General features: G+C 39.8%; 4 protein-coding genes across 8 annotated transcripts; 3 read left to right on the top strand and 1 right to left on the bottom strand.

The window, feature by feature from the left end:
• The first annotated feature begins 836 nt into the window (after positions 1-836).
• LOC111602650 (myb-like protein I) lies at positions 837-14,238 on the top strand. Of its 3 annotated transcripts, XM_023319821.2 has the most exons (5): positions 837-1,069; positions 2,442-2,530; positions 10,863-11,060; positions 12,758-13,332; positions 13,437-14,238. In XM_023319821.2, the coding sequence occupies exons 2-5, from the start codon at positions 2,483-2,485 to the stop codon at positions 13,708-13,710; spliced, it is 1,095 nt and encodes a 364-aa protein (XP_023175589.1). In that variant the 5' UTR covers positions 837-1,069; positions 2,442-2,482; the 3' UTR covers positions 13,711-14,238. The 3 variants fall into 3 exon arrangements, with proteins under 3 accessions (XP_023175589.1, XP_023175591.1, XP_023175590.1); XM_023319823.2 differs by lacking the exons at positions 837-1,069; positions 2,442-2,530 and adding an exon at positions 10,502-10,624; XM_023319822.2 differs by lacking the exons at positions 837-1,069; positions 2,442-2,530 and adding an exon at positions 10,502-10,633.
• A 701-nt stretch (positions 14,239-14,939) lies between these two features.
• On the top strand, positions 14,940-17,019 carry LOC111602645 (TRAF3-interacting protein 1). Its single transcript, XM_023319811.2, has 4 exons — positions 14,940-15,077; positions 15,122-15,195; positions 15,253-15,296; positions 15,357-17,019. The coding sequence occupies exons 1-4, from the start codon at positions 14,940-14,942 to the stop codon at positions 16,916-16,918; spliced, it is 1,818 nt and encodes a 605-aa protein (XP_023175579.2). The 3' UTR covers positions 16,919-17,019.
• A 265-nt stretch (positions 17,020-17,284) lies between these two features.
• Positions 17,285-21,438, bottom strand: LOC111602614 (protein suppressor of hairy wing). Of its 3 annotated transcripts, none has more exons than XM_023319775.2 (7): positions 21,347-21,438; positions 19,737-20,609; positions 19,253-19,680; positions 19,058-19,190; positions 18,799-18,989; positions 18,620-18,744; positions 17,285-18,552 (listed from the first exon to the last, which is right to left on the bottom strand). In XM_023319775.2, exons 2-7 carry the CDS (start codon positions 20,598-20,600, stop codon positions 17,546-17,548), a joined length of 2,748 nt encoding a protein of 915 aa, XP_023175543.2. In that variant the 5' UTR covers positions 20,601-20,609; positions 21,347-21,438; the 3' UTR covers positions 17,285-17,545. The 3 variants fall into 3 exon arrangements, with proteins under 3 accessions (XP_023175543.2, XP_023175545.2, XP_023175544.2); XM_023319777.2 differs by having other exon boundaries at positions 21,323-21,402; XM_023319776.2 differs by lacking the exon at positions 21,347-21,438 and adding an exon at positions 20,918-21,149.
• Positions 21,439-21,624: 186 nt separating this feature from the next.
• On the top strand, positions 21,625-22,264 carry LOC111602617 (DNA-directed RNA polymerase II subunit RPB9). The gene is made up of 2 exons (XM_023319779.1): positions 21,625-21,722; positions 21,780-22,264. The coding sequence occupies exons 1-2, from the start codon at positions 21,641-21,643 to the stop codon at positions 22,169-22,171; spliced, it is 474 nt and encodes a 157-aa protein (XP_023175547.1). The 5' UTR covers positions 21,625-21,640; the 3' UTR covers positions 22,172-22,264.
• Positions 22,265-22,327: the final 63 nt, after the last annotated feature.

Here is a 22,327-nt window from a genome sequence, read left to right as displayed (position 1 = left end):
CGTTTTGCTTAAATATGAATTTTTACACTGAGCAAAACATCTACAAATTAAGACTATTTATAAAAACTTTAAACATAATTATTGACAATACTGGTACGAGCATTATAGCTCAGCAGCCACAGAATATATCTTACACTACACTTAATAAATCGTTTTCAAAATCAAAAGAGTAATTCGGTGCATACTTAAATTTATTTTAAGTGTAACTATGCTTAATGAACTGTCTGTCTGTCAGCTTAATTAAGTATCACTAACACAAAGACGGCGTTGCCAGATAGTTAAATGGGCCAAGCAGATTGCATTGTGTGCGTGTATCAACGACCTGTTGCTCTGCTGTTAATCCTACCATTTTGTTACCTTGCCCCTTACACACGGTGACGAGTGGATTTCTCTTTAATTACATGATAACAACAAACAAAATAAATGATTATCACTTAAGCTCAATCTATTACATGTGTGTGTGTGCCTGTGGGTGAGTACACTGGCAATATTTTATGAGCGTGGGTGTCGAAAAGCACATAAACAAATACATAAAATATGCACACATAGGAACGTGCATGTATGCATGTCTGCATAGAATAGCCCAATTCTTCAATTGCATGCAGTACTACTCAGTCGCTCGGTCGCTTGTTCGCTCTCTCTCCCGCTCCAGGCAGTCACTCCAGCTCAACGCAATGGGCCAATGAGTAAAAGAGCGCAAGAGCGTGGGACTGACAAAACGTAAGCAAGAGCATTACGTTAATTTGCGCTCGCGAGCTACATATGACGGCCGATCGGCGCTGTCGCTGTCGCTGACGTCGCTGCTGTCGCTTGAAGCTCGCTGGGCTGGAGTTCGGCTAGTCAGTTGTTATCGAGCGTTACTTGAAGCTGGTTGGCAGGGTGTCCACTGCCAGGCTGTGTGTTTGTTGTTAGTGTTAGTGTTTAGTATTAGTCGATTTATCGTGTGTGCGCGCTGCGAAAATCTGAGCAAACGCCTCTTACCCTTCCCTGCATCGCTCGCGTTGTCGCCGCCGTCCTCATCGTCGTCGCCGTCGCCGTCGCCGTCATCTTTGCTGCCAGTTTTATTTGTGTGAGTGAGCCAGTGACTACCAAAAAAAAAAAACCAACAAAATTATAAATAAAGAGGTTGCGTTTTAAATACAATTACACTCACAGAAAGCGCGCATAAACAGTTACAGTTGAAGCTTCAGTTGTTGCTAAACGTCCCAGCATCTGTAACAAATGTACAAAATGTACAATTATTAATTATATATTTATGCCCACACACAGCATCACTTTCAGTTCCATATGCATGTATATGTTGTATACATTTCCATTGTGCTGCATAAGCGACAAACAAACGGCTCGTTGTCTCGCAAAAAAATCTCAACTGAAAAAAGTTTAAAATAATAAATAAATAATTTTTGTAGATAAAAAACACAACGGCAACTGCAAAAGATCACGAAATGCGGTACACGCGTTGTCGCCTGTTGTCGCTTGACGTTGTCGCAGACGGAAAACAAATTCAGTCACACGCACACATACCTAGTTACACATGCACACCTACTCACATACATACGCCAGCGTGCGTTGCTTGAAAAGCCACACTGGAGGTTTGCACAAGTGTAAAGACAACCGATTTCTTTGGGTTTTTTCATCTTTGGCCTTGTCTGAAACCGTTACATTATATTAAAAGTTAAAGTTAGTCAGCAATGTGTATACAGCATGCAACAGACTATGAAAACATAGCCGAAAAAAAGAGCAAATACAATAATTAAGAGTTAGATCTCAAAGGGAAATTATCCTAAAAGAGAATGCATGAATACATTTGTATTTGTATGTATATGTGTTAGAGATATGCTTACAGAAAATACGTAATGCATTTATCTTGGATTTGTCTTATAGGAGGGAAAATATTGGGTTCATAAATGTATAAGTGCTAAAGATGTCCTAAAAAAAGAGAGCACATATGCATACATAGCTGTTTTATACATACATACATATATACATATATATATTGTATTCATTCACACTTTACATACAACATAGTTTTTATATGAATGATAATATGAAAATGATTAGTCATTTGATTCATAGATTAATTAATTGAAAACACATTTTAAAAAAAATGTATAAATAATTATTAACTTTCAACTTACAAAGTAAACAGAATAATTTATTTTATTATTATTTTGGAACACTCAAGGGAACTTTATGGAAAAATCCCAAAAGGGAAAAGCCAAAAATAATAATAATAAAAAACAACAAATTGTTAACTATCACGAAAATAAATAAAGCAATTGATTTATAGTCAAAATATAAATCAACAATATTTTAAATTTCCAATAAAAACAAATGAACGACCGGCGTTCAGTGAGAGTGAAGTGAATGATTTATTGTAAAAATAAAATAAAATAAAATAAATATATATATACTTAGATAAGTTTACGTCTCATACGCAGATTATTCATAAAGACCGAAAACGACAACAAAAGACGCGGAAATGGATTATATTGTGAAAGCCTACAAGGACTGGAAATTGCATTCGCAAGTAAGTAGAAGTGAAAATATATACAAATCTATAATATAATATAAGAGAATATCCAATTATATTATACCCAATTTTTAATGAGTGCAGGGTATGCAAATATATCTATCTATATATATATATATAGATCTTTGAGGTTGAGGTTAGGTTACAAATTACAACTATTTATATGCTATTACATTAAAGCCGTTTGTGACGCAATTTTCTGAAGAACGAAAGCTGTTGCACGACTCGAAAATACCCTGTGAAACAGATTAAATTACAAAATTGTAGACGTATAGCCGAAACGTTACTCATAACTTATTACGGAAACAGATGACTATATAAAAATAATATATATATGAATATGTAACCAATACATACGATTATGTAAAATATAAATCATATGCAGAAAATTATGAAGAACGTTCTGGTCGTATATTTGTATACCTCGATCTATACCTGATCGTTTTACAGGATATTTTATGACTAGGCAAATCATAGTTTATATTCTAGGTTAGCTTAGGTCTAAAATGTCATCAGTCGCAAATTGCCATATAAACGAAAACGAATCCAGAGCAAATTCGTCAATCAGTTTTGAAAAAAAAACTATATATATTATATATAGAAACGTATATAAATAAAGTATACATATATATATTTATTCGTTTATAAGAGCCACAGTATGAAGTCATGGCAGTTCCTCGTGGTCGTTAGCTTTTGTTGGCTTAAAGAGTGGAAAAAAGGTATATGTATGTATGTGAATGTGGGCAACAATCATGCCACACAAAGTCAGACTCAGACTCAGATCTATTCAGCACACACACACTCGCAGAATGACTGCAGAAACTTTTGCTGAGGCCCCTGCCGAGGTGCTTAACCGCATTTAAAAATACATTTTTTTAACCAACATCAGTTGGAGGCAAAGCAGCAATAGCAGCAGCAGCCGCCGCCACAAAACACAAAATAATAAATAATTCTCTTGAAATACGATCGTGTCGAAATGCTCTCGCATTACCCAAGAAAGCCCACTTTGAATGGAACGTTACCTTTTGGTATTTGCTGTATTTATATACCCTGTAATTGCTAGCAGTTTGGCAACAATGCAGCTTCAGCTGACAGAGAAGAGTAAAACATGCATAAAATATATAAATATATCGATAGACGATAAGTGCAGTTTATGCTAGTTTATAATATCGATAAATATATTCATAGGGTTAAAAGTACGTATAGGCTAAAATAGTTTATGAACAAGTTTATATGTTTCGAACAATTGTTAATTACCTATGTAAAACAGATGATTTTTTTTAGCATATATTTACATCTTTATAAGAGACTTGTATCTTTTGAGCAATATCGATATTTACCGTTATAGTGCATTCTTTTCTAAATTAACTCTGATCTCTGATTATAACTTAGCTAGGGGAATAGACATACGAATATACAGGGCATCTGCTGGCTGAGCACTCGCAACTTCTTTAAAGTTTTGCAAATGGCACCAAAGTGTGCAGCATGGTTTTGGCTACGGCTTCGACTCTGGCTGCGACTGCGACTGCGACTATAGCTGTTAGTGCGGATCGTAGCCAACGAACCAGGCGATGAGTAAGTCAACAGCCAACTGCCAACAGTCAACAATCGCACATCTGGCCCAAAGCAACAGCAACAGCAACAAGTCAGCCAGTCAGCAATGCGGCCAACTTGTGCGACTCTGTCTGAATTGCAAATGAGTGCAACGAGTGAATAAAGCCAAATACAATTATGTACGTATGTGCGTCGCCTGTTCTTAATATACACTGTACGCACTGTGCGCGAAGAGAGTATATACATATATATCATCCATACTAATTCAATGTCGAATCATCATAAGAGGAAAAGTGAAGCCAGTCATTAGAGGAAAGCAGTTTAATTGAAAGCTTATTCAAGAGTACTTCTCATCGAGCAGAGTATTGTGCCATTGAATAGACTCGATTACAATGCCTTTTGTTGCTTTTGCCAGTTTTATTGTTAATTAGGCCAAAGCATATGATAAACACATAAAAACGAAAACTCGCAATTGCAATTTGTACGTTTCTTTGTTGGTTCGGCATTCTGGAATGCGCCCGATCTGTTCTATAAATATCCTTAGCCTTGGGCTGGGTCTGCACCTTCGATGGGTTCAATGCCCAAACCTTAAAGCCAACTTGCTGCGTTAAGAACCTGGCCCTGGGCCGGTTTTATTCAGCTTTACCAACTGGGCGCCATTTTGAAGAGTTTTTGCTTTTGACGCTTCGATGCTCGTTAGAGGCCCAAAACGTTTGCATGCAGACAGTGAATGCTCGAGTAATGAACAACTTTCGAGTATTTAGAATCCGAAAGTAAGAAATGGATAAAAAGCAAAATTTAGAGTTAGCTCTAACGAGTATTCACTGTGCTAGTGGAACAAACATCTTTCCAGTTTGCATGACTTTCCTATTGACACAAGCAGTTAACATTTGCATTACAGTTTCTATTATTGAGTATTCACTGTATGGGCAACTGGGCTTATCTTGTTACTTATCCAGAAACCGTTTGTCATTTCAATCGACCCAAATGCCTTCCGAGGTCTATTCAATATTCGAGTCTATCAAATTACTCAGTGCGTAAAGTGAGTCAAAACTATTTCCATGGTAATTTCTTGGCTTGACACTGAGGTAGAGGTAATGAGGTGAGCGTCGTGTGATTCAGTATGAAGTGGAAATGGTCATGTTAATAGGGTTTTTTCTGTAGTATTCTCAGAGTTGGCGTTTCGTTTTCTGCTTCCTGTTGCAATTCCTGTTTTAACCAGTTCGCTGGGCATTATCTTTGACGTATTTGTTTAATAACCAATATAGCTATATTTAGTTATTTTTTGTTCTCTTTATTTTTCGCTTAACCGGTTTGGCATGCTTGCAAAAGACTACAAAAAAAAACATTCTACAGCTTACATTTAAAGTACAGTGAATCAAGCCTATGCTATGAAAGCGACGTGTTTTTACATCAATTTTATATTCTCAATTCTTGTTTACTGTTCAGTTTTGGCATAGTCTACTGTAATATTGAAGAAAAAACGGTAAAGATAAACTTGAGAAATAAAATTCTAAATATCGTAACTTATGTTTTATATTTAAGAGCTCCAAAGATATATTTGTTATAGTCAGGCTTTGCTTTAGTATTTTATTTAATAGGCCCTCGTATTGTTATCGAAAAGAACAAACATCTTAAAAATTCGAACTAACTTGGCAGTTATCTCAATCAATGGCTGCCTTTGCAGGAACCGATAAATTTAATATTAATATGAATACGAATATGAGTGTTGTGTGTGTGAGTGTGAGTGAGAATGGGAAAAAGAATGTGAATGTGAATGCGAATATGTGAATGTAGTAACAACGCTACAAACATGTTTTCTTACTTTTATTTCAAGCAATACCTTTTCTTTCTTTCTCGCTCTCTCTCTCTCTCTTTCTCCCTCTCTGCCTCTTTCAGAAATTTGTACCGTTGTTTTGAGTCATTTTGAGAATTTGCTTTGTTTGATTATTGCCCCAATATGGAATCGAGATTGCCTCTAAGAACCTAGGCAATCTAATCTCTGGTCTATTTTGGCCACCCAAAACTGCGAAGTTCCATTTATAATTATATATATTTATAATTATATATATATATATGTGAATATATTTATATATATCTCATAATATATTACCATACATCAACGGTTCCAGATATCTACGATCTCTAAAGGCTAACGAAATTAAATTCTTGGCAATAATCAATCAAAACCTCAAAAGAAGATTGATTACCTATACATATATATGTGTCTATCTCTATATATATGTGTCTATATATACTTATTTATATGTATTCCATTTACTGTACAAAGCTAACGGCAATCGCGTATAATTAACTTTATTATTAATCGCAGCAAGTTTTTATATATATATATGTCATACTTGTGGATATGCGGTTAAGTTGCTTAATGACTCGATTTAAATATATATTTAAAATGTTAATGACAGCTAACTAATTACGCTTAAGAAATGTATTGAAGAAATGTAGAGAACTTTAGATTTGTTAAGATATTGATCGATATCTCAATGTAAATCTATATCTTAAAGTATATTTTTGCGGTTTAGTAAAGACTTCACAGTGCATACGCGTCTCTCTCTCTATCCCTCCCCTCTCTGTCACTGTCAAAAAAATAATAAAAAAAAACCAAAAACTGATAAACATTATTTATAATATTATTGATAGGTGTATTTATTGCAGTTTAAGTTCCCATAAGTTTTCTATATATGTTTTACCGCCCGTGCAAAAGGTATTCGTTAAAAAGGAATTTATACTTTGAAACATTATAGAAGTCACGTTGAATATATTTTTACTGCACGTAACAGATGTCTCCAGTAATGGGTATTACGTAGTAGAATACTAGACGGACAGCTTCAAATGTGCTTAACTAGTGGATGACGTTGCCCTTCAATTGAGCAAACAGAAAGTTAAACACCTTAATAAACATGCACATATAGAGGTATATTATATGCTCACTCGTATCTGAAGAGTACTGAGAAGCCATCCATTTCATTTGTCAGAAAATATATGTACATAAAACTACATAAATAAACTTAATGCCACTTAAGATTGTGGCACTTGGCTTTTGGGTATGGAGCTTTACATTTTCAAGTGCAACGCGCGGGCTATACAATTGATATGGCGGAACAAGTTGAGCCTGATATATAGAATGTCGGCAAAGGGATCTGATATAAGAGCCAACAATTGATAACAAACATGATGGAGCGCTGGCATAGTCGACTCATATAGAATCGTTTGTTTCTACACATTACAATAGGCCGGCCAGGTGTGTCAATGCCTCAAGTACAAGTACAAGTCCATTGTTCACTGAGTAATGCTTCGAGAGTCTTTGTAGCAGCTCTTTGTAGTAGACACAACTCATTATCAGTTAATTAAACATGTTAGACAGAAAGCATTGGAGGCTGGATGTTTAGGGACAGTTGATTGGTACACAGCATCTCGTTTTGCCCCCTTTAAGACTATGAAAAACATAAAAAACATAAATTTGAAGCACGATAGTTAAAGCAAATCAGAGGGAAATCTTAGTCGTGCCACGCACTCAGCACGTACTCCAGCATTTAGCTGCGGGTATGTGATAAAAAATTAAGTTATCTATCGAAATTCGACTTGAAGCACCAACTTAACAATATGTTGCACTTGATAACAAATGTGAGTTATCGAAAAACTAGAGATGGCCTCGTGACGATAATTCCAACTTACAGATAATTACAGTTTGTCTTGTTGTTGGACGTCAATTGAATCTACTGTTAGATAGTTCACAGTTGAGATAGACACGAATATTAAATCAGCAACTCGTGTCACGAGCCCAGCTCTATCATAGATCGTGCTATGCAATACGAGGGGAGTGTGTGTGTGTGAATAAAAACGTTCCATTTCGCAGTTGTCATGCATAATAATAATAATAATATCTGAATTGATATGTGTAAAGCTTCTTTAATTTATGTCACGTACGATTTGGTGCAGTATTTTCGTTTTGGTCTTTTTGTTTTTGGTGTGTTTTATCAATTTGCAATTTCCTATTTTGTTAATTTTAATTAATACTAAAGATAGTGCGACGGCTAAACACTGACTGCCATAAAGCTTACCTCAACTGTTACTTTAATTTGGCCTTCGTCCAATAATTTGTGTGCGATTGCACGAATCCATAAATTTCAGACATACTTACATAAACAACAAACGACAAACAACAACAGCAACAAATTTGAAATAGATTGCAAGCGATATCATTAAATTTATGGCAATCGTCATACGAATATTTATGTTAGTCACTGTTGAAAGCCGACTTGATTAGCAAACTTTATCGACTCGGACTCTGTTATCGATCAGTTGCAATTAGCTTGGACTGACCTTCGGAATCTATACGAATGTCTCTGAAGAGTTCTTCGAGCTCTTTGGCCCTCGTCACGTCGCAACGTCCATTCGTACAACTGAGTCACATGCATAAATTCCGTCTTGTCTGACATTTCCATTTAGCAACTCTTTCGACTGTCTAATTCTGTGCAAAATCACACGCTTGTCTTTTGATAGACATAAACAATTAGACAATAAACAATTATCACTTTCCGAACGGAGCGTGTCTTCTTTTCTGCAATCATTGAAAAGTCCCCTTTTTCATATACCCATTAAAAATGAACAGAAATGGGGTATATTTGTTTAATACTTAGGCAAATGTAATCTCATAATTCATCTACTTTATCGATAGCAAAATTAAATGTATGTGTTCATTCGAAGTTAACTTCATTAAACGTTTCAAGAACAGACATATAAACTGTATAGGAGGTATCTATTGTCTAGTGATACTATGAAACTATCAATAACGATAGCAATAGATTTGTGGTCTAACAACTAGAAATGCGATAGTCAAAGTATTCAGGTTATCTGCTAGTCGACCTATTTACAATGGTTACTTAGCTGCTGTATATCGTTTCAATTATAGTTGTAATTAATGACGAATACACGTTTACAGAGCATCTTCAGGTCGATCGCTTTTGACTAGCGACCATTTATTTGATTCTCTTGTGGGGGCTGATTGCTCATCAAAAGATCAGTTGCGCACAGCATGGACAATTTAAAGAGCTTTCGCAGCAAATATAAAATATATTTAAACATCTATATATTTATATATATATATTTATATATATATATATATATATATATATATATATATTTATATATATATATATATATATATATATATATATATATCTATATATATATATATAGATATATGTCTATAGATCCGTGTATATGTATGCATGTGTATACCGAAATCCCATTGAGGGAAACCCGGCGCGTGACTAGCTTCTGCGATTTGTGTATGTCAATGACCGTTTTTTTCTTTCCATTTCAAATCTATGCGAAATTTAGGTGAAACTGTTTTGAATTGTCGTCTGATAGTCGCTGAGTGGGAAGCGCTTATCAGTTGCGCTAAAATAACAGTTATTATTTACCCAGCATACAATAGACTGCTGTCTCTCTCTAATTCAATTGCTTTCGCTCTTTTTATTTGGTCGTATATTGTTATTGCAGAAAACAGTTTGACAACAGTTGCGACAACTTTGTTGTTAACCTTAAGAGCCACAACTCAATACACACACACACACACACTTACATACATGCATATACATATGTACATATATGGCTATTGTATGTATGTATGCATGTTATGTCTTGAAGGAAGTAATTGCTGCTCTGTTCTGTTAGTTGTCTTGCAATAATGCATTACTATTACAAATTAAATATGGAGGTATCATTAATAAATAAAGTCACATGTTAATTAAAAGTCATGCCGGCAATTCGTTTCGAATAATTTCCATATGCAACCCAACGAACCAGCTGCTTTGTCTTTGTTGACTTCTCGCTGCTTTGTCCAAACAGGTTTAAGCCTAACAACATCATATACAATGCACACATTGAAAGGCGCTTACGTTGGCTTAGCTATCACGTGAAAAAAATTATTATTCGCTCTCGTAAGCAATAAAAACAGAAACAAACGCAAATTAACATTTGCACAAAACAAAAGTCAACACAAACAAAAACACGCGCTCAACTTCTAGTATTGCAACTCTGTGCACAGCTATGAGTGCAGTAATCGATATCATATTGAGCGCGGCTCCAAAGTAGCGATGAATATGACGTGACACGACGTGCCGTTGTCTTAAATAGGTCACAAGCAAAGACGGCTTATCGTGATTCGTATTGAGCATAAACGGAATTGTTCATCCCTAGTATGATTTGGTATTTTTGGCATTTTGTCGATTGAGTGCTACGGTCATACTGGCAGTACAACACACAACGGCAACAACAACAACAACTTGTAAACACGTAGTAATCGCAGCTGTAAGTCAACGGTGCTGAAAAAACGAAAGCACAGTAGAAAAAATATAAATAATAAATTATTGCAACACTACAAAAAAGTGAATTCAATTAAGGAGAACGTCTACGTTGCCTGAGTAAAATGTGTCTATAATAGTTGCTGTATTAGTTTTGCTATATCTTTCGGTTTCGCTTGGTTGCAGTTACCGTTTTGAGGGAGTTCAGGTGAGTCAGGTGAGTGGGGCACATCCAATGAACAAATCACAGAAACTACCAGGTTGTGTGCTATTTATATTTATAAAAGCGCGCACACATATGTGTGTGTTTGCATTAGTAACGGTAAAACAATGACATCATAGCAATTCTTGTCAAAATTCGAAAAATAAAAACAAAATGAAAACAAAAACAATTAAATGAGTGTAATTGAACAGTTGATGAATACTTTCCTCCTTTCACTTTGCAGTTTCAAGAGATCGTGCCTGATATGGATGATACCGAATTCATGTTCAACGAAAAACAATCAATACGCGACTCCTCACGCACCCTCAAGAAATATGGCAGCACCTGCTGCAACAATCTGAGAAACAATGAAATTCTTATACGACACACAGTGGAAAAGACGGATACACTGCAAGGAATTTCGCTAAAATATGGCGCAACGGTATGTAAACATCAATTATTAAGTCTCGATTGCTCCAAGGGAGTTAAGTGAAAGTGATAGCGTGACATAAAACATTGATTTCAAATGGACAACATACCATATGCGAGGGTGGTACAAACAGTTCTGGTGAAAATCGAAAAGAGTTGAAAGATGAGGGATGAAGTGAAAATAGGAATATTTATTTTATCATGTAACAAATATAATATTATATACATATATTTAAAAAAAAACATTGATTTCAATTATATACAAACCTCATATATGCAAAGGAGTATGGAAAATTACTGTGAAGCTTAAGAGATTATAAAAAAAACTGAAGAAAGAGCTCTTTTTTGAAGATTTGTTAAAATATAACATAGTGGGAATACATATGCATGCGAGCGCAACTTAAGTGTGTATATATAGCAGAAATAATCATATGTTAATATTGAATATGTTTTATACTACCCTCGCATGCAGTATGCGGGCAGCATTTCCCTTTACAACTTTTCATTTGTAGGTGGATTGCACGTGTGGCATGGCTTGCAACTAGCAATGGCTTCTTTTTATGCTCGTTCACAAAGTGAAAAGAAAAAGTATATTGGTTTCGTGCAATGTCAGACTTGCTGTCAGTTTAAAGAAAGGGTATATAAAGTCTTTAAATACCTTCCCAATTGAAGGCTCGTCTCATAAAGATATTCTAAAGCCTCCCATTGGCATCGTAGGGAATGCATATTCCAGAGCTTTCAGATTTTATCACTGCTAACCTCTATCGATAGACCAATAAGCTAAGAATACCCTTAATTTCATGGTAAATTTTACTTTGCCTCATGAGCGAGTATAATGCAGTCAGTTGCGCTTGACTGCAATGTCTGGCTTGTGTTCTGTGTTGCTGTCGTGTCGCATGCAAATTGTAGAACGTTTCAAATGTCAGCTAACTTCCAACTTTATCGATTTAATAAGCAGACGGAAAGACCCACAGTCGCTCGACGTGGCCTATACAAATAATAGAAAGGGATTAGAGGGCGGAGACAGGGCTGGGAGGGGGAGGTGTTGGGTGCTGCACTGCAGTAGCGGCAACCTACGACCACTCGTCTAATTGCTTATCGTTATTTGAGTTTTCAGTCTTATCAAGGAATTTTAAGTTGGGGGAAATGCTGCAGCCAAATGTTCCGACAGCTGCTGCATATCACTTTAGTATGTATAACTAGATAGGTCTAGAGTGCCAACAGAATCTGTGTCAACATTTGATCAGCTACTACAGAGATAAGAGAGAAAGAGAGCGAACTGGATTGTATAATGACACAGTGAATTTACCTGGCCAATTAATCATCGTTGTGATTCGCATCTAACGTGTGCGAATCGTGTCAACTCAGTCATCGATCAATCACTCAACCAATAAGTCAATTAGCTAACAATTCGTCGATTGCTAATCTCCAAGGCGGACAGATTTCTCTATTGATAGCTTAAATATTATTTATTGAGTAGTTAAATATTTGGATATGCATTATATAAATGATATATCATATATATTGACAACTTAATATATATTAAATGGGGCTTAGGAAAGCAATAAATATTTGAGTTTTTAATTTGAGGGAGCTGAGCTGGCATTCGGTAGCAGAGCTTTCACTGGAATTGGCGCTGACAGCTATAGATTCATCCATATCTAATATAATTACACGCAGATCCAATAACAATATTAATTATATCAACAGACGGAACAAATACGTCGCGTCAATCGCCTTTATGCCTCGGACAGCCTCTTCTTGCGTCAGTTCTTGCTTGTGCCCGTGGAGAAGACGTCACCCTACAATTTGCAGGCAAATGGGGCTGACCTGCTGGCCGATGCACTGGCCTCGCCGCCCACCACGCCCGATGCGAATGTGCAGCGTGAAGCATTGAACAATGCAAACAATTTGAGTCAAGCAAATTGCTACGATAGCAGTGGCAGCGGCGGTGGCATCGGCAGTGGCAGTGGCAGCGGCAGCAGCAACAGCTGCAACACCAACATCTCGTCCAGCTCGTCGAGCACACGTTCCGGTCAGCTGCACAGCACACCGCGTCCATATTCAATTGCCGGCGAGCTGCTGGTGGTGCAGCCCAACGACGAGGATCCAGCTCTAATGTTGCACAATCACAATGCCACGTGCAACGCCAAGCAGAGCAAGTCTCTGGACTCGGTGGCCGCGATGACGCCCGAGGAGGAGAATCGCAAGTGCATGAATGATTTCCTCAATAAGATTGATAACACGATATCTGAGTCGCGCAAATATGTCGAACGATCCAAGGAGTAAGTGCTTCAGCTGCCAGAGCTTCCACCGCTGACAACATTGTCTTGTCACTGGCCCCAAAATAAAGCATCATTTAATCTTTCTCTATATTTATACTCTGCAGTTTGGTGAATAGTCAAAGTGATGCGGACATTTGCATCAGTGCCACAACGGATGTGTTTCCACAGCGCCGCAATCATCACCTCAATAACTCCTACAAGAACAACAACCACAACAGCAACAACAACAACAATCGTCCGCCGCACCACCAGAGGCATAGCTCGACGGGCAGTGGGAATTCGGATACGGCGCAGCTCTTGAATACTACGCAAACACGACGAGTGCAGAACTCACTGAAGCGCCTGGAGAAGCAGCAGGATGACTTCTTTGAGTTGTAGCAGCTGAGCGAAGCGCTTCGTAGCATTAACCACGCGCTACGACATTATAATTAACTAGAATTACTGTGCGAATGAGAGATATCAAGAAAGCGAGAACGAGAGAGAGCGAAAGTTAATTTTACAAATTGTTTTTTAAATTTGCAGCGCAACCCGAAATGCTGCACTAAATGTAAATTATATAAATATATAAAAACAATACATACGTACACCTATATACTATATACCACATATATATAGATATGTTAAGCGCTACGCTATTTAAACCTGTACTATATATACACACAACATACTATCGTATAATGATATAATGATATCTATGTTATATTTTGATCTTATTATTAGTCCAACTGTTCAGCCCTTTGTAATTGCCGCCAATTTGCTTGCAAAGTCTGTTCCTTCCCCACTTCCCACGAGTTTTTTGTATGTGTTAGCTTTAAATGGAATGCTTACTTTTAGCTATGAGAATTATTAATCTTAATTCACACACACACACACACACACGCAACACACATACACACACACACACACACACACTTAGTCTTTAGTTACAACTACAATTTGATTTATATAACTTGACTGCTCTTTGGCATAAACTGTTTGCAAAACTTTAATTGGCCGTTAAATAACTGTTAAATATATATATGTTTATATATATATATATATATATATATATATATATATGAAATATATTTGTAGATTTAATATAGTTTATTTGTTAACTTAAAATAGTATTTCGTCTTCTACTTTCTATCTTTTGTATTATCCCAAACAGAGTTCTGTCCTCATCTATCCTAAGGCCAACTAAAATATGCAAATCATGTTGTATGAGAAGATTTTATAAATAACAAAATAAAGTAAGAATGTGTTAAAAAACTAGAATGACTTTGTTATTAAATGTTGTAGCAGTTCCTGCAAATATTTATAAATATATAATTGTGTTTATATAGCGTTATCTATAAATATATATAAATCTGATCTATACTATATCATATAATGATCATGGAACAATTAGCTCAAGCTAAAGCTTTTCTATATAAATATCCTACCCGAGTCTGCAATGAATCGTATTTCATCTAGTTGTGTCGAGTCATGGAATTTCCAGTTAGCGCCTGCGCAGCTGTAGTTAGTTTCCACCTGGTTGGGAGCGTTGCCTTAGCAACGGTTTGGGCCAAACAAACAAAAGGAAAACAATTGTTAAAAAACCCGCTTGGTTAACGCAGTTTGTGACCATGTCGGAGCAGGAACTGGATGCAACTGTGATAAAGGCCACGCAGCAAAGCCTGGGCAAGTGGATCAAGAAGCCTCCGCTGACAGAGAAACTGCTGCGGAAGCCTCCGTTTCGCTACCTCATGGACATCTTTACAGCGGTAAGGTTTTAGCTATGGAACTCGTTCAATTAAACTCGGCTTAGTTTATTAAGGAAACGGGTTGCTTTGAGGGTCTCTATACGCCGGAGGAGCAGCTGTTCGAGAACATCAATGATCGGTAAGGCATCCACATAAAGTCGGACCTAAACTATGACTAACCAATCGATTTGACTAGCAATGATAAAATGCGATTTCTGCAAAAGATGATTGATGCCACAAGTAAGTTTGAGACATTGTATAGACTAGAGCATACCCTAACCAATCTGGAGATGATTTCAGAACTTACCACAAAGCAGGATTTGAAGGTGCGCACCTCTAAAATTGTGGCCGGGCATGAGCCGAAGCTGACCAATGAGCTGTTGCAGGCTATGGCCAGCATAATGGAACAGCGTCTGGATTGGCATGATGCAGTGCAGCAAATCTTGGCCAACGAGACCGATAAGCCGAAGCCAGTTAAGGCCAAGGAAGTCAAAGCGAGCAGCAAACAAATCTCACCAACTGCCAAGGACCAGCCCATGGCACGAAAGGAGAAGCGCATTTCACCTCAGGAGCAGAAGCTGCGCAAGGCAACGGAGCAGGCGACCCAAGACAAGGAAAAGAAGCCTCAACGTCGGCAGAAGCCCTCACCGGAGGCAGAAGCCAAGTCCAAGTTGAGCCGGCAGGGCTCCAAGAAGACCCCATCGCCCGTGAAGCCCCCAACAAAAGTCAAACAAGCTTCGACAGACAGTGAAGCAAAGTCCATGTCGCCGGCACCGGCTGCAACTGCTGCAACCGCTCCACCCGCTACTCCAGTTGCAGCTCCGACAGATGTTCCCAAACCTGTCAAGCAGCCATCGCCTGTTGCCTCCCCCAAACCTACTAGGCCCTCACAGAGTCCCTTGCCCAAGGCTCAACAGCTGCCAGCTGAGCCCGCGGAGCCGGAAAGTCGCAAATCCTCTGGCAAAAGTCGACGCTCTAGTGCCAGCCAGCGAACAGTCCCGCCCGAGCCGGAGGCTCCAGTGGCCAGCAACGAGGCTAGCGAACAGAGCCAGGCCTCCACTGTGCCAGTCTCTGACTCCAATAACAACAACAACAGCGAAGTCAAGCGAGAAGGCACCTTTACGCGTGAGAACTCGAAGGAATCGAACGGCTCGATAACTCGGCCGCGCACGTCGTTGCGTCCGCCAAGTGCACGTCCAGCCTCGGCACGGCCTGGGGCACCAAGGCGTCGCAATGTAGAAATTGTGCTGCAACCGAATGACCAGTTGAAGATGTCCGGGATCAATGTGAAGCTGGAGACCTTTGGCGATTTCGATGATGATGGCGAGAACTTGGTGGTGATCGAGGATGCCAATGCGCATGACATAGATGCGGGCACAGCCGATGCCCAACTGGATATGGAGGCTCAGCAGCAGGGCCAGGGCCGACTGGTTCAACAGATACTCGACACTCAGAAGGAGCTGGTGGCAGGACAGGTAAGTGAGCCGGGCAAGGAGGATGCCCAGCAAAAAGCGCCATCGGCAGGCACGGGCCAGAGCTCGGCCAGGCAAATGAACGATCTGCGAGATATTATACAGACACTGACCAAGTCCGTGAATCCGCTGGGCAAGCTGTTGGACTTCATACCCGAGGACATCGATGCCATGCAGCTGGAGCTGGGCATGTGGCGGGATTCCTACATCCAAGCAGCAGCTGAGCTAAAGCGGGAGCGAAGCCTCACGGCCTCCGCCACGGAGCCCATGAAGCAACAGCTGCTCTCCATCGAGGCCAGCATTGGCGAGTACAAGGACCTGGTCGACGAGAGTCGTCAAAAGATTCTGCAGAACAATGAGCGGCTGCTCAGAATGCTGATGGAGCAATGATAAAATATACAATCATATACGAGGGTAGCTTCAACTTTTTCCGACTACCCGCATATAACAGAATATACTAGTTTATGATAGTTTTAAGAAGTGTTATAATGGCAACATATCGCGCAAATAAATGCCGATTTTCGATTCATTTCACTTCGGGAGATCCTAGATCTAAGGCAAATATTTATTATAGACTTGATTCATTCAATATTCTGAACAGTTTCTCCAGCCCTTAAGATAAAACCTTTTCAAATCAGACATTGGCTGACTGGAAGCCATTTGATTTGGATTACAGTCAGTTAGGTCAATGAACACGATATTCGACATATATAAATGTATATATCTTTAATAGATTTCTTTTAAAAAATAGCATATAGAAGTATCGCATGTAAATTGTAAATAACAGTTCAATGGGTGGTACATTATAATCATTCATTATTTAAGGTCACTTAGTGTTCAAACCGAAACCAACATGCTTAAACAAAATTAATATTTTGGGTACTTTACAGCGGAGGCTGCTGTCCTTTGCTATATATACATATATATATATGTATCCATGCATTAAAATTTTCGTCTCTCGCTGTCCGACTTGTGAATACCCAATAAATGTATTTACAAATAAGATGCAGAACAATTCTAAGCTTCAGCTTCATCAGCTTCATCCTCTCTAGTGTCCGTGTCCGATTTTTCTTCGACATTATCTTTCTCTTTGCCTTTGTCTGCTTCCTGATCCTGGTCTTGGTCCTCATCACCCAGCACGTACTCGATAACATCGTCGATGGGAAAGTTGTTGAGCAGCGCCTTTATGGAGTCATTGTGAATCACCACAGTGAACAAGAGTTTGCAGTATTCCCGCATGCGACTGCCATAGTCCAACTCGGCATAGGCTTCGCTGCCCTTGGCCAGATCGTGGCCACAATTCTCGATGACCTTGCATAGCACCGACTCCTCGGAGCTGTTGGGCCAGTTGTATTTCTTGAGTGTTTGCGGGTCGACCAGCATATCGATTAGCTTCGCTATGTTCTCCTTCAGTTTTATGTCCTCCTCAGTGAGCACCTCGCCGTTGAACTCATCATCGCTTGACGGCTCATCCAGATTATCCGCAATAGCAGCGGCTAAGCTGGCGGCCAACGATTTACGCTGCTCCTTCTTGACAACCGGAGACACAGCCGTCTGTGGCTTCTCCTTCGACTCGGCTTTGACATCGTCTTCGGCCGTCGCCTCAGCTGTGCTGGCTGCACCCTCCAAAGGCAAAATGGTGTACACCTCGTTCTCGAGCACAATGGTCTGCGCATTGCCATCACCCTCATCCACTAAAAACTCACGCACCACGACACCGTTGTCATCCGTTTTGCTGGAGATGAGCGAGCCAGCTGATGTGTTGGCAGCCGGCGTTTCCTTATCCTGGTCTTTCTCTTCATTCGCCTCGTCTTCTTCTTCGTCTTCTACCACCACGACGGTCTTTTTGTTCGCTTTGCGTTTGGCTGGTGGCTCAGTGCCGAAAATATCATCCGGATCGCACTCGTGCACGTTGCGTATGTGATTACGGAGCGTATCAGTGCTATCGAAGTTCTTGTCACAAATTGCACAGTCAGTGCGCTCGATCACCTTGGCCGAACGTTTAGCTCGAGTCGGCTTAACAGCTATATTCCACAATTATTCGAAATTTTTAGCTAAGGGTACAGTATGATATACAATCAGGAAACTTACGCGAGTGATCGCCAGCGTCCATGTGCTCCTTGAGAAGTGCGCTGGTGCGGAAGCTTCGTGTGCACTCCGAACAGGCAAACGAGGGGCGTTTCTGACGCGAATGCTCCTTGACATGACGCTCGAGTCTGTGTTAAAGTATAAAGTTAAGTATAAAGAGATATGGATTCTGTCCCACTTACTGTTTTTCCGTTTTAAACTTTTGAATACACAAGGAGCAGGAGTAGGGACGCAGATGTGTCTTGGAATGCGTGCGCAGCTGTGTGGCTTGTATGAAGCTTTTGCCACACTCGTTGCACTTGTGCGGTCGCTCGCCCGTGTGCCGCTTCATGTGGCGATTGAGTACCTCCTTCACTGCAAAGGATTGACTGCACTGCATATACGGAAGGGCAATAAGAATTAATCAGGAGTCTCATTATTTGAGAAGCAACAGGTGCATACCACTGTGCAGGTATACGGCTTCTCGCCCGTATGATAGCGACGATGCTTCTTGAGCGCTACCAACGCCGAAAACTTCTTGTCGCACAAATCGCAATCGAATGGCTTCTCGCCCGTATGTGTGCGTATGTGAATGCTAAGAGAATTACAAGGTAATTAGCAATTGAAGCATACAGCAATCTACTAAGCGCTACTCACTTAAGTGTGGACAGACTGTAGAAGCAGTTCTTGCACACATGACACATGTACTCCGGCTTCTTCACCACCTGGGTGCCCAGATGCTGCTTGAGGTGAGCGCGCAAATTGTCTAAGCGATAGAAGACCCGATCGCACACCTTGCAGCTCATGGTATCGTTCTCATTGGCCGAACACGACGAATACTTCTGATGACGCTTCAAATGATATGAGCGCGTAAAGTCCTTGCCACAAATCTTGCAGGCAAAAGGCTTGCCTCTGGATTGATGTTGCTGCTCGTGCAGCTTCAGCAGCGCAGAGCTACGCAGCTTGGCATTACAAATGGAGCATGGAAAGTCGTTGAACTCTGAGTGTGTGATGAAAATGTGACGCTCATAGCTCGTCTGTGTTTTGAACGACTTGGGGCAGTCGGGGCAGTTGATGTGGCCCAGCTAGAAAGGGAATAACTATTAGATTACATTTAGATCTGGGATGGGATTGCAGTTACATGAAAGGTATCGTAGCTCTCGCTGCAACAGAAACAGATGTCCTTCTTCTCCATAACCACGGCATCACGTTCAATCTTGTCCAGATTCTTCAGCATATCCGCCTTGCGCAGATGATAGCCACTGTCGTAGCGACAGAACTCTAAATGCTTTTTCAGACTCTTGACGCGACGGAATGTCTTGTAGCATTTGCCGCACACGTGCTCGACCATTTCTTTGAGCTCGTTGTTGTTGTTGTTGCCACTTTTGCGCTTTGCCCCGCTTGCACCTCCTCCTGACCCAACCTCATCGTCTTCATCATCATCATCCTCGTCGTCATCATCATCCTCGACGCCAGATACAACAAACTCTTCGCCATTCTCCTTGGCAGCGTCTCCGAGCTCAACATCATCATCGGCCAGTATAAAGTCAATGGTGTCGTCGTCCTCGACAACCACAACGCTTGTCGTGTTGTCGGCTTTGCTGTTCTCACTTTTAATGGCCTGCAGTACATAATGATCCATTTTCTTCTTCTTGCTGGGCGATGTCTTTATTTTGGCTGTTTCCATTGCTGCGGCAGAGGGTGTAATTCGCTTCTCGTTTAATATTTTAACACCTGGGCTAACCGTTTTGGGCGTGGCACGTTTCTCGCTGCCTTTCGAGCTGCTCTGGGCTTCATCGTTGTTGAGTATCTTGATACTGGTGCGTTTCTCCTGTTTGGGGCGAGCAGCCTTTGCGGTCACATCGTTGAGCAACTTCATGCGTGTGCCACTACGTTTCGCCTTCAGTGAAACCATTTTCTCCACGTCCATTACTCTGATGACGGGTGTGCTGGTCTCTTTGTTGGTAGCAGGGGCTGCCGCAGCGGCGTCCTTGCTAGCGCTCATGGTCGTTCCCTGTTGGAAGATGCAGGACAACAAGGATCAGTGACGTCGCGTTATTTAGCCTACTTTCAGGCTCGTGATTTATTTTGAATCGATCACTTTGCCAGATCGTCACGTCAGCAACGCCTAGAAGCAGCGCACAATAAAAATGGCGGCTAGCTACCGATCGACTGAGAGAGCGAGCGAGAGCACGCTACGTGCTTAGTTACGACAAAAAGAAAAAGAAACGCAACAAGTTCTCTCGCTCTGTGACTATTCGTGAAAAATATATTTAGGGTTGAAAATAATTCGAATATAAGATTTTGAAAATTGTTGCATACTTTTCAATATTGAATATTTTGTTGCCGGCTTTAAAGGAATATTGTTTAGAACTCTGATAATTTTACCACTATTCAATGCCAATTTGTAGATCTCAATTTTATTTTATTTTACATCTGCGTTACACACACGCATACACACACAAACACGGCAATGTAGTTTCTCTAATTAAATGTGAAACTTGCGTCAATGAAAGTCATACGTCGTCTGAAGTCGTTGTCGATCTGATCGACTGTAACGAGATGCAACAGATGTATGGAAAAAACAGTTGGAGAGAGCGAGAGGGATAGCGTTGGTTTGTTATTTACTCGCACATCTTCGTTATGCGCACTTATTGGAAACGATGGTTTTAAGCTTTCTTATCTAATTCTCAATTTAAAAAAAAACGAAACACAAGTTTTGCGTACATCTATTTAAATAAGTTCACTCACAGTTTACAGCTCGTGCAAAGGCACGTAAGCGTACACAATGGCGTTAGCGTCTGACTATTCGCAGTATTCGTAGACAGACAAACAGCTGTTCCGAAATAAGTGTGACCAAATTTAATTATTAATGCCGCATTTTTAATTTGTTACTCGCTCAAAAATGCAAGTGTACATTTTTTTTTAGTTTGTTACATGTGTTTAACTGATTACTTGGTAAAAATTTCAATTCAATGGTTAAATAGGAATATTCGCCGATATCACAGTGACTGACTGGTGACTTAAGAATATTTTCAAGCGTAAATGCTCGATATCACTGATAGCAAAGTTATCGAGAACTATCGTGAATTTGCCATTCGTATTTCTGCTAGCTACACAAGTTCAGGTAAATTTCTGTAAATATCAAAGAGAAATTATAATGAAATATTTATAACCATTATAGACATGGCTGGCTTATTTGACTCTGCACATACCGAAGGCCCCGGTTTTGTAGGCATACGTTTCTGTCAGGAATGCAACAACATGTTGTATCCTAAGGAAGACAAGGATAACAAAACATTAATGTACGCGTGCCGTAATTGCGATTATAAACAGGAAGCCGACTCCAATTGTATATATGTGAACAAGATTATGCACGAAATCGACGAACTGACGCACATAGTCCCCGATGTGATATCGGATCCGACGCTGCCGCGTACTGAAGACCACGCATGCCCCAAGTGCTCGCATCGCGAAGCTGTTTTCTTCCAGGCGCAAACCCGCCGTGCCGAAGAGGAGATGCGGCTGTACTATGTGTGCACTAATCAGAATTGTACACATCGCTGGACGGAATAACAACGGAAACGGAAGTGTCAACTCTGTCTACGACTGCCGACACTGGCTATATTCACACGCATAGTTCTAAGTACATAATAAAGTCTGTCATTTAAGTATGTTTAAGAGTTGTTATTGTAAATTGAACCGCAAATATTTCTCATTCACAAATCTTGA

Source organism: Drosophila hydei, unplaced genomic scaffold (assembly GCF_003285905.1).
Source record: "Drosophila hydei strain 15085-1641.00,03,60 unplaced genomic scaffold, DhydRS2 tig00008144-arrow-arrow-pilon, whole genome shotgun sequence".
Taxonomy (NCBI): Eukaryota; Metazoa; Arthropoda; class Insecta; order Diptera; family Drosophilidae; genus Drosophila; species Drosophila hydei.
The sequence above is the reverse complement of the archived record's forward strand: the minus strand, read 5'-3'. Positions and strand labels throughout refer to the sequence as shown.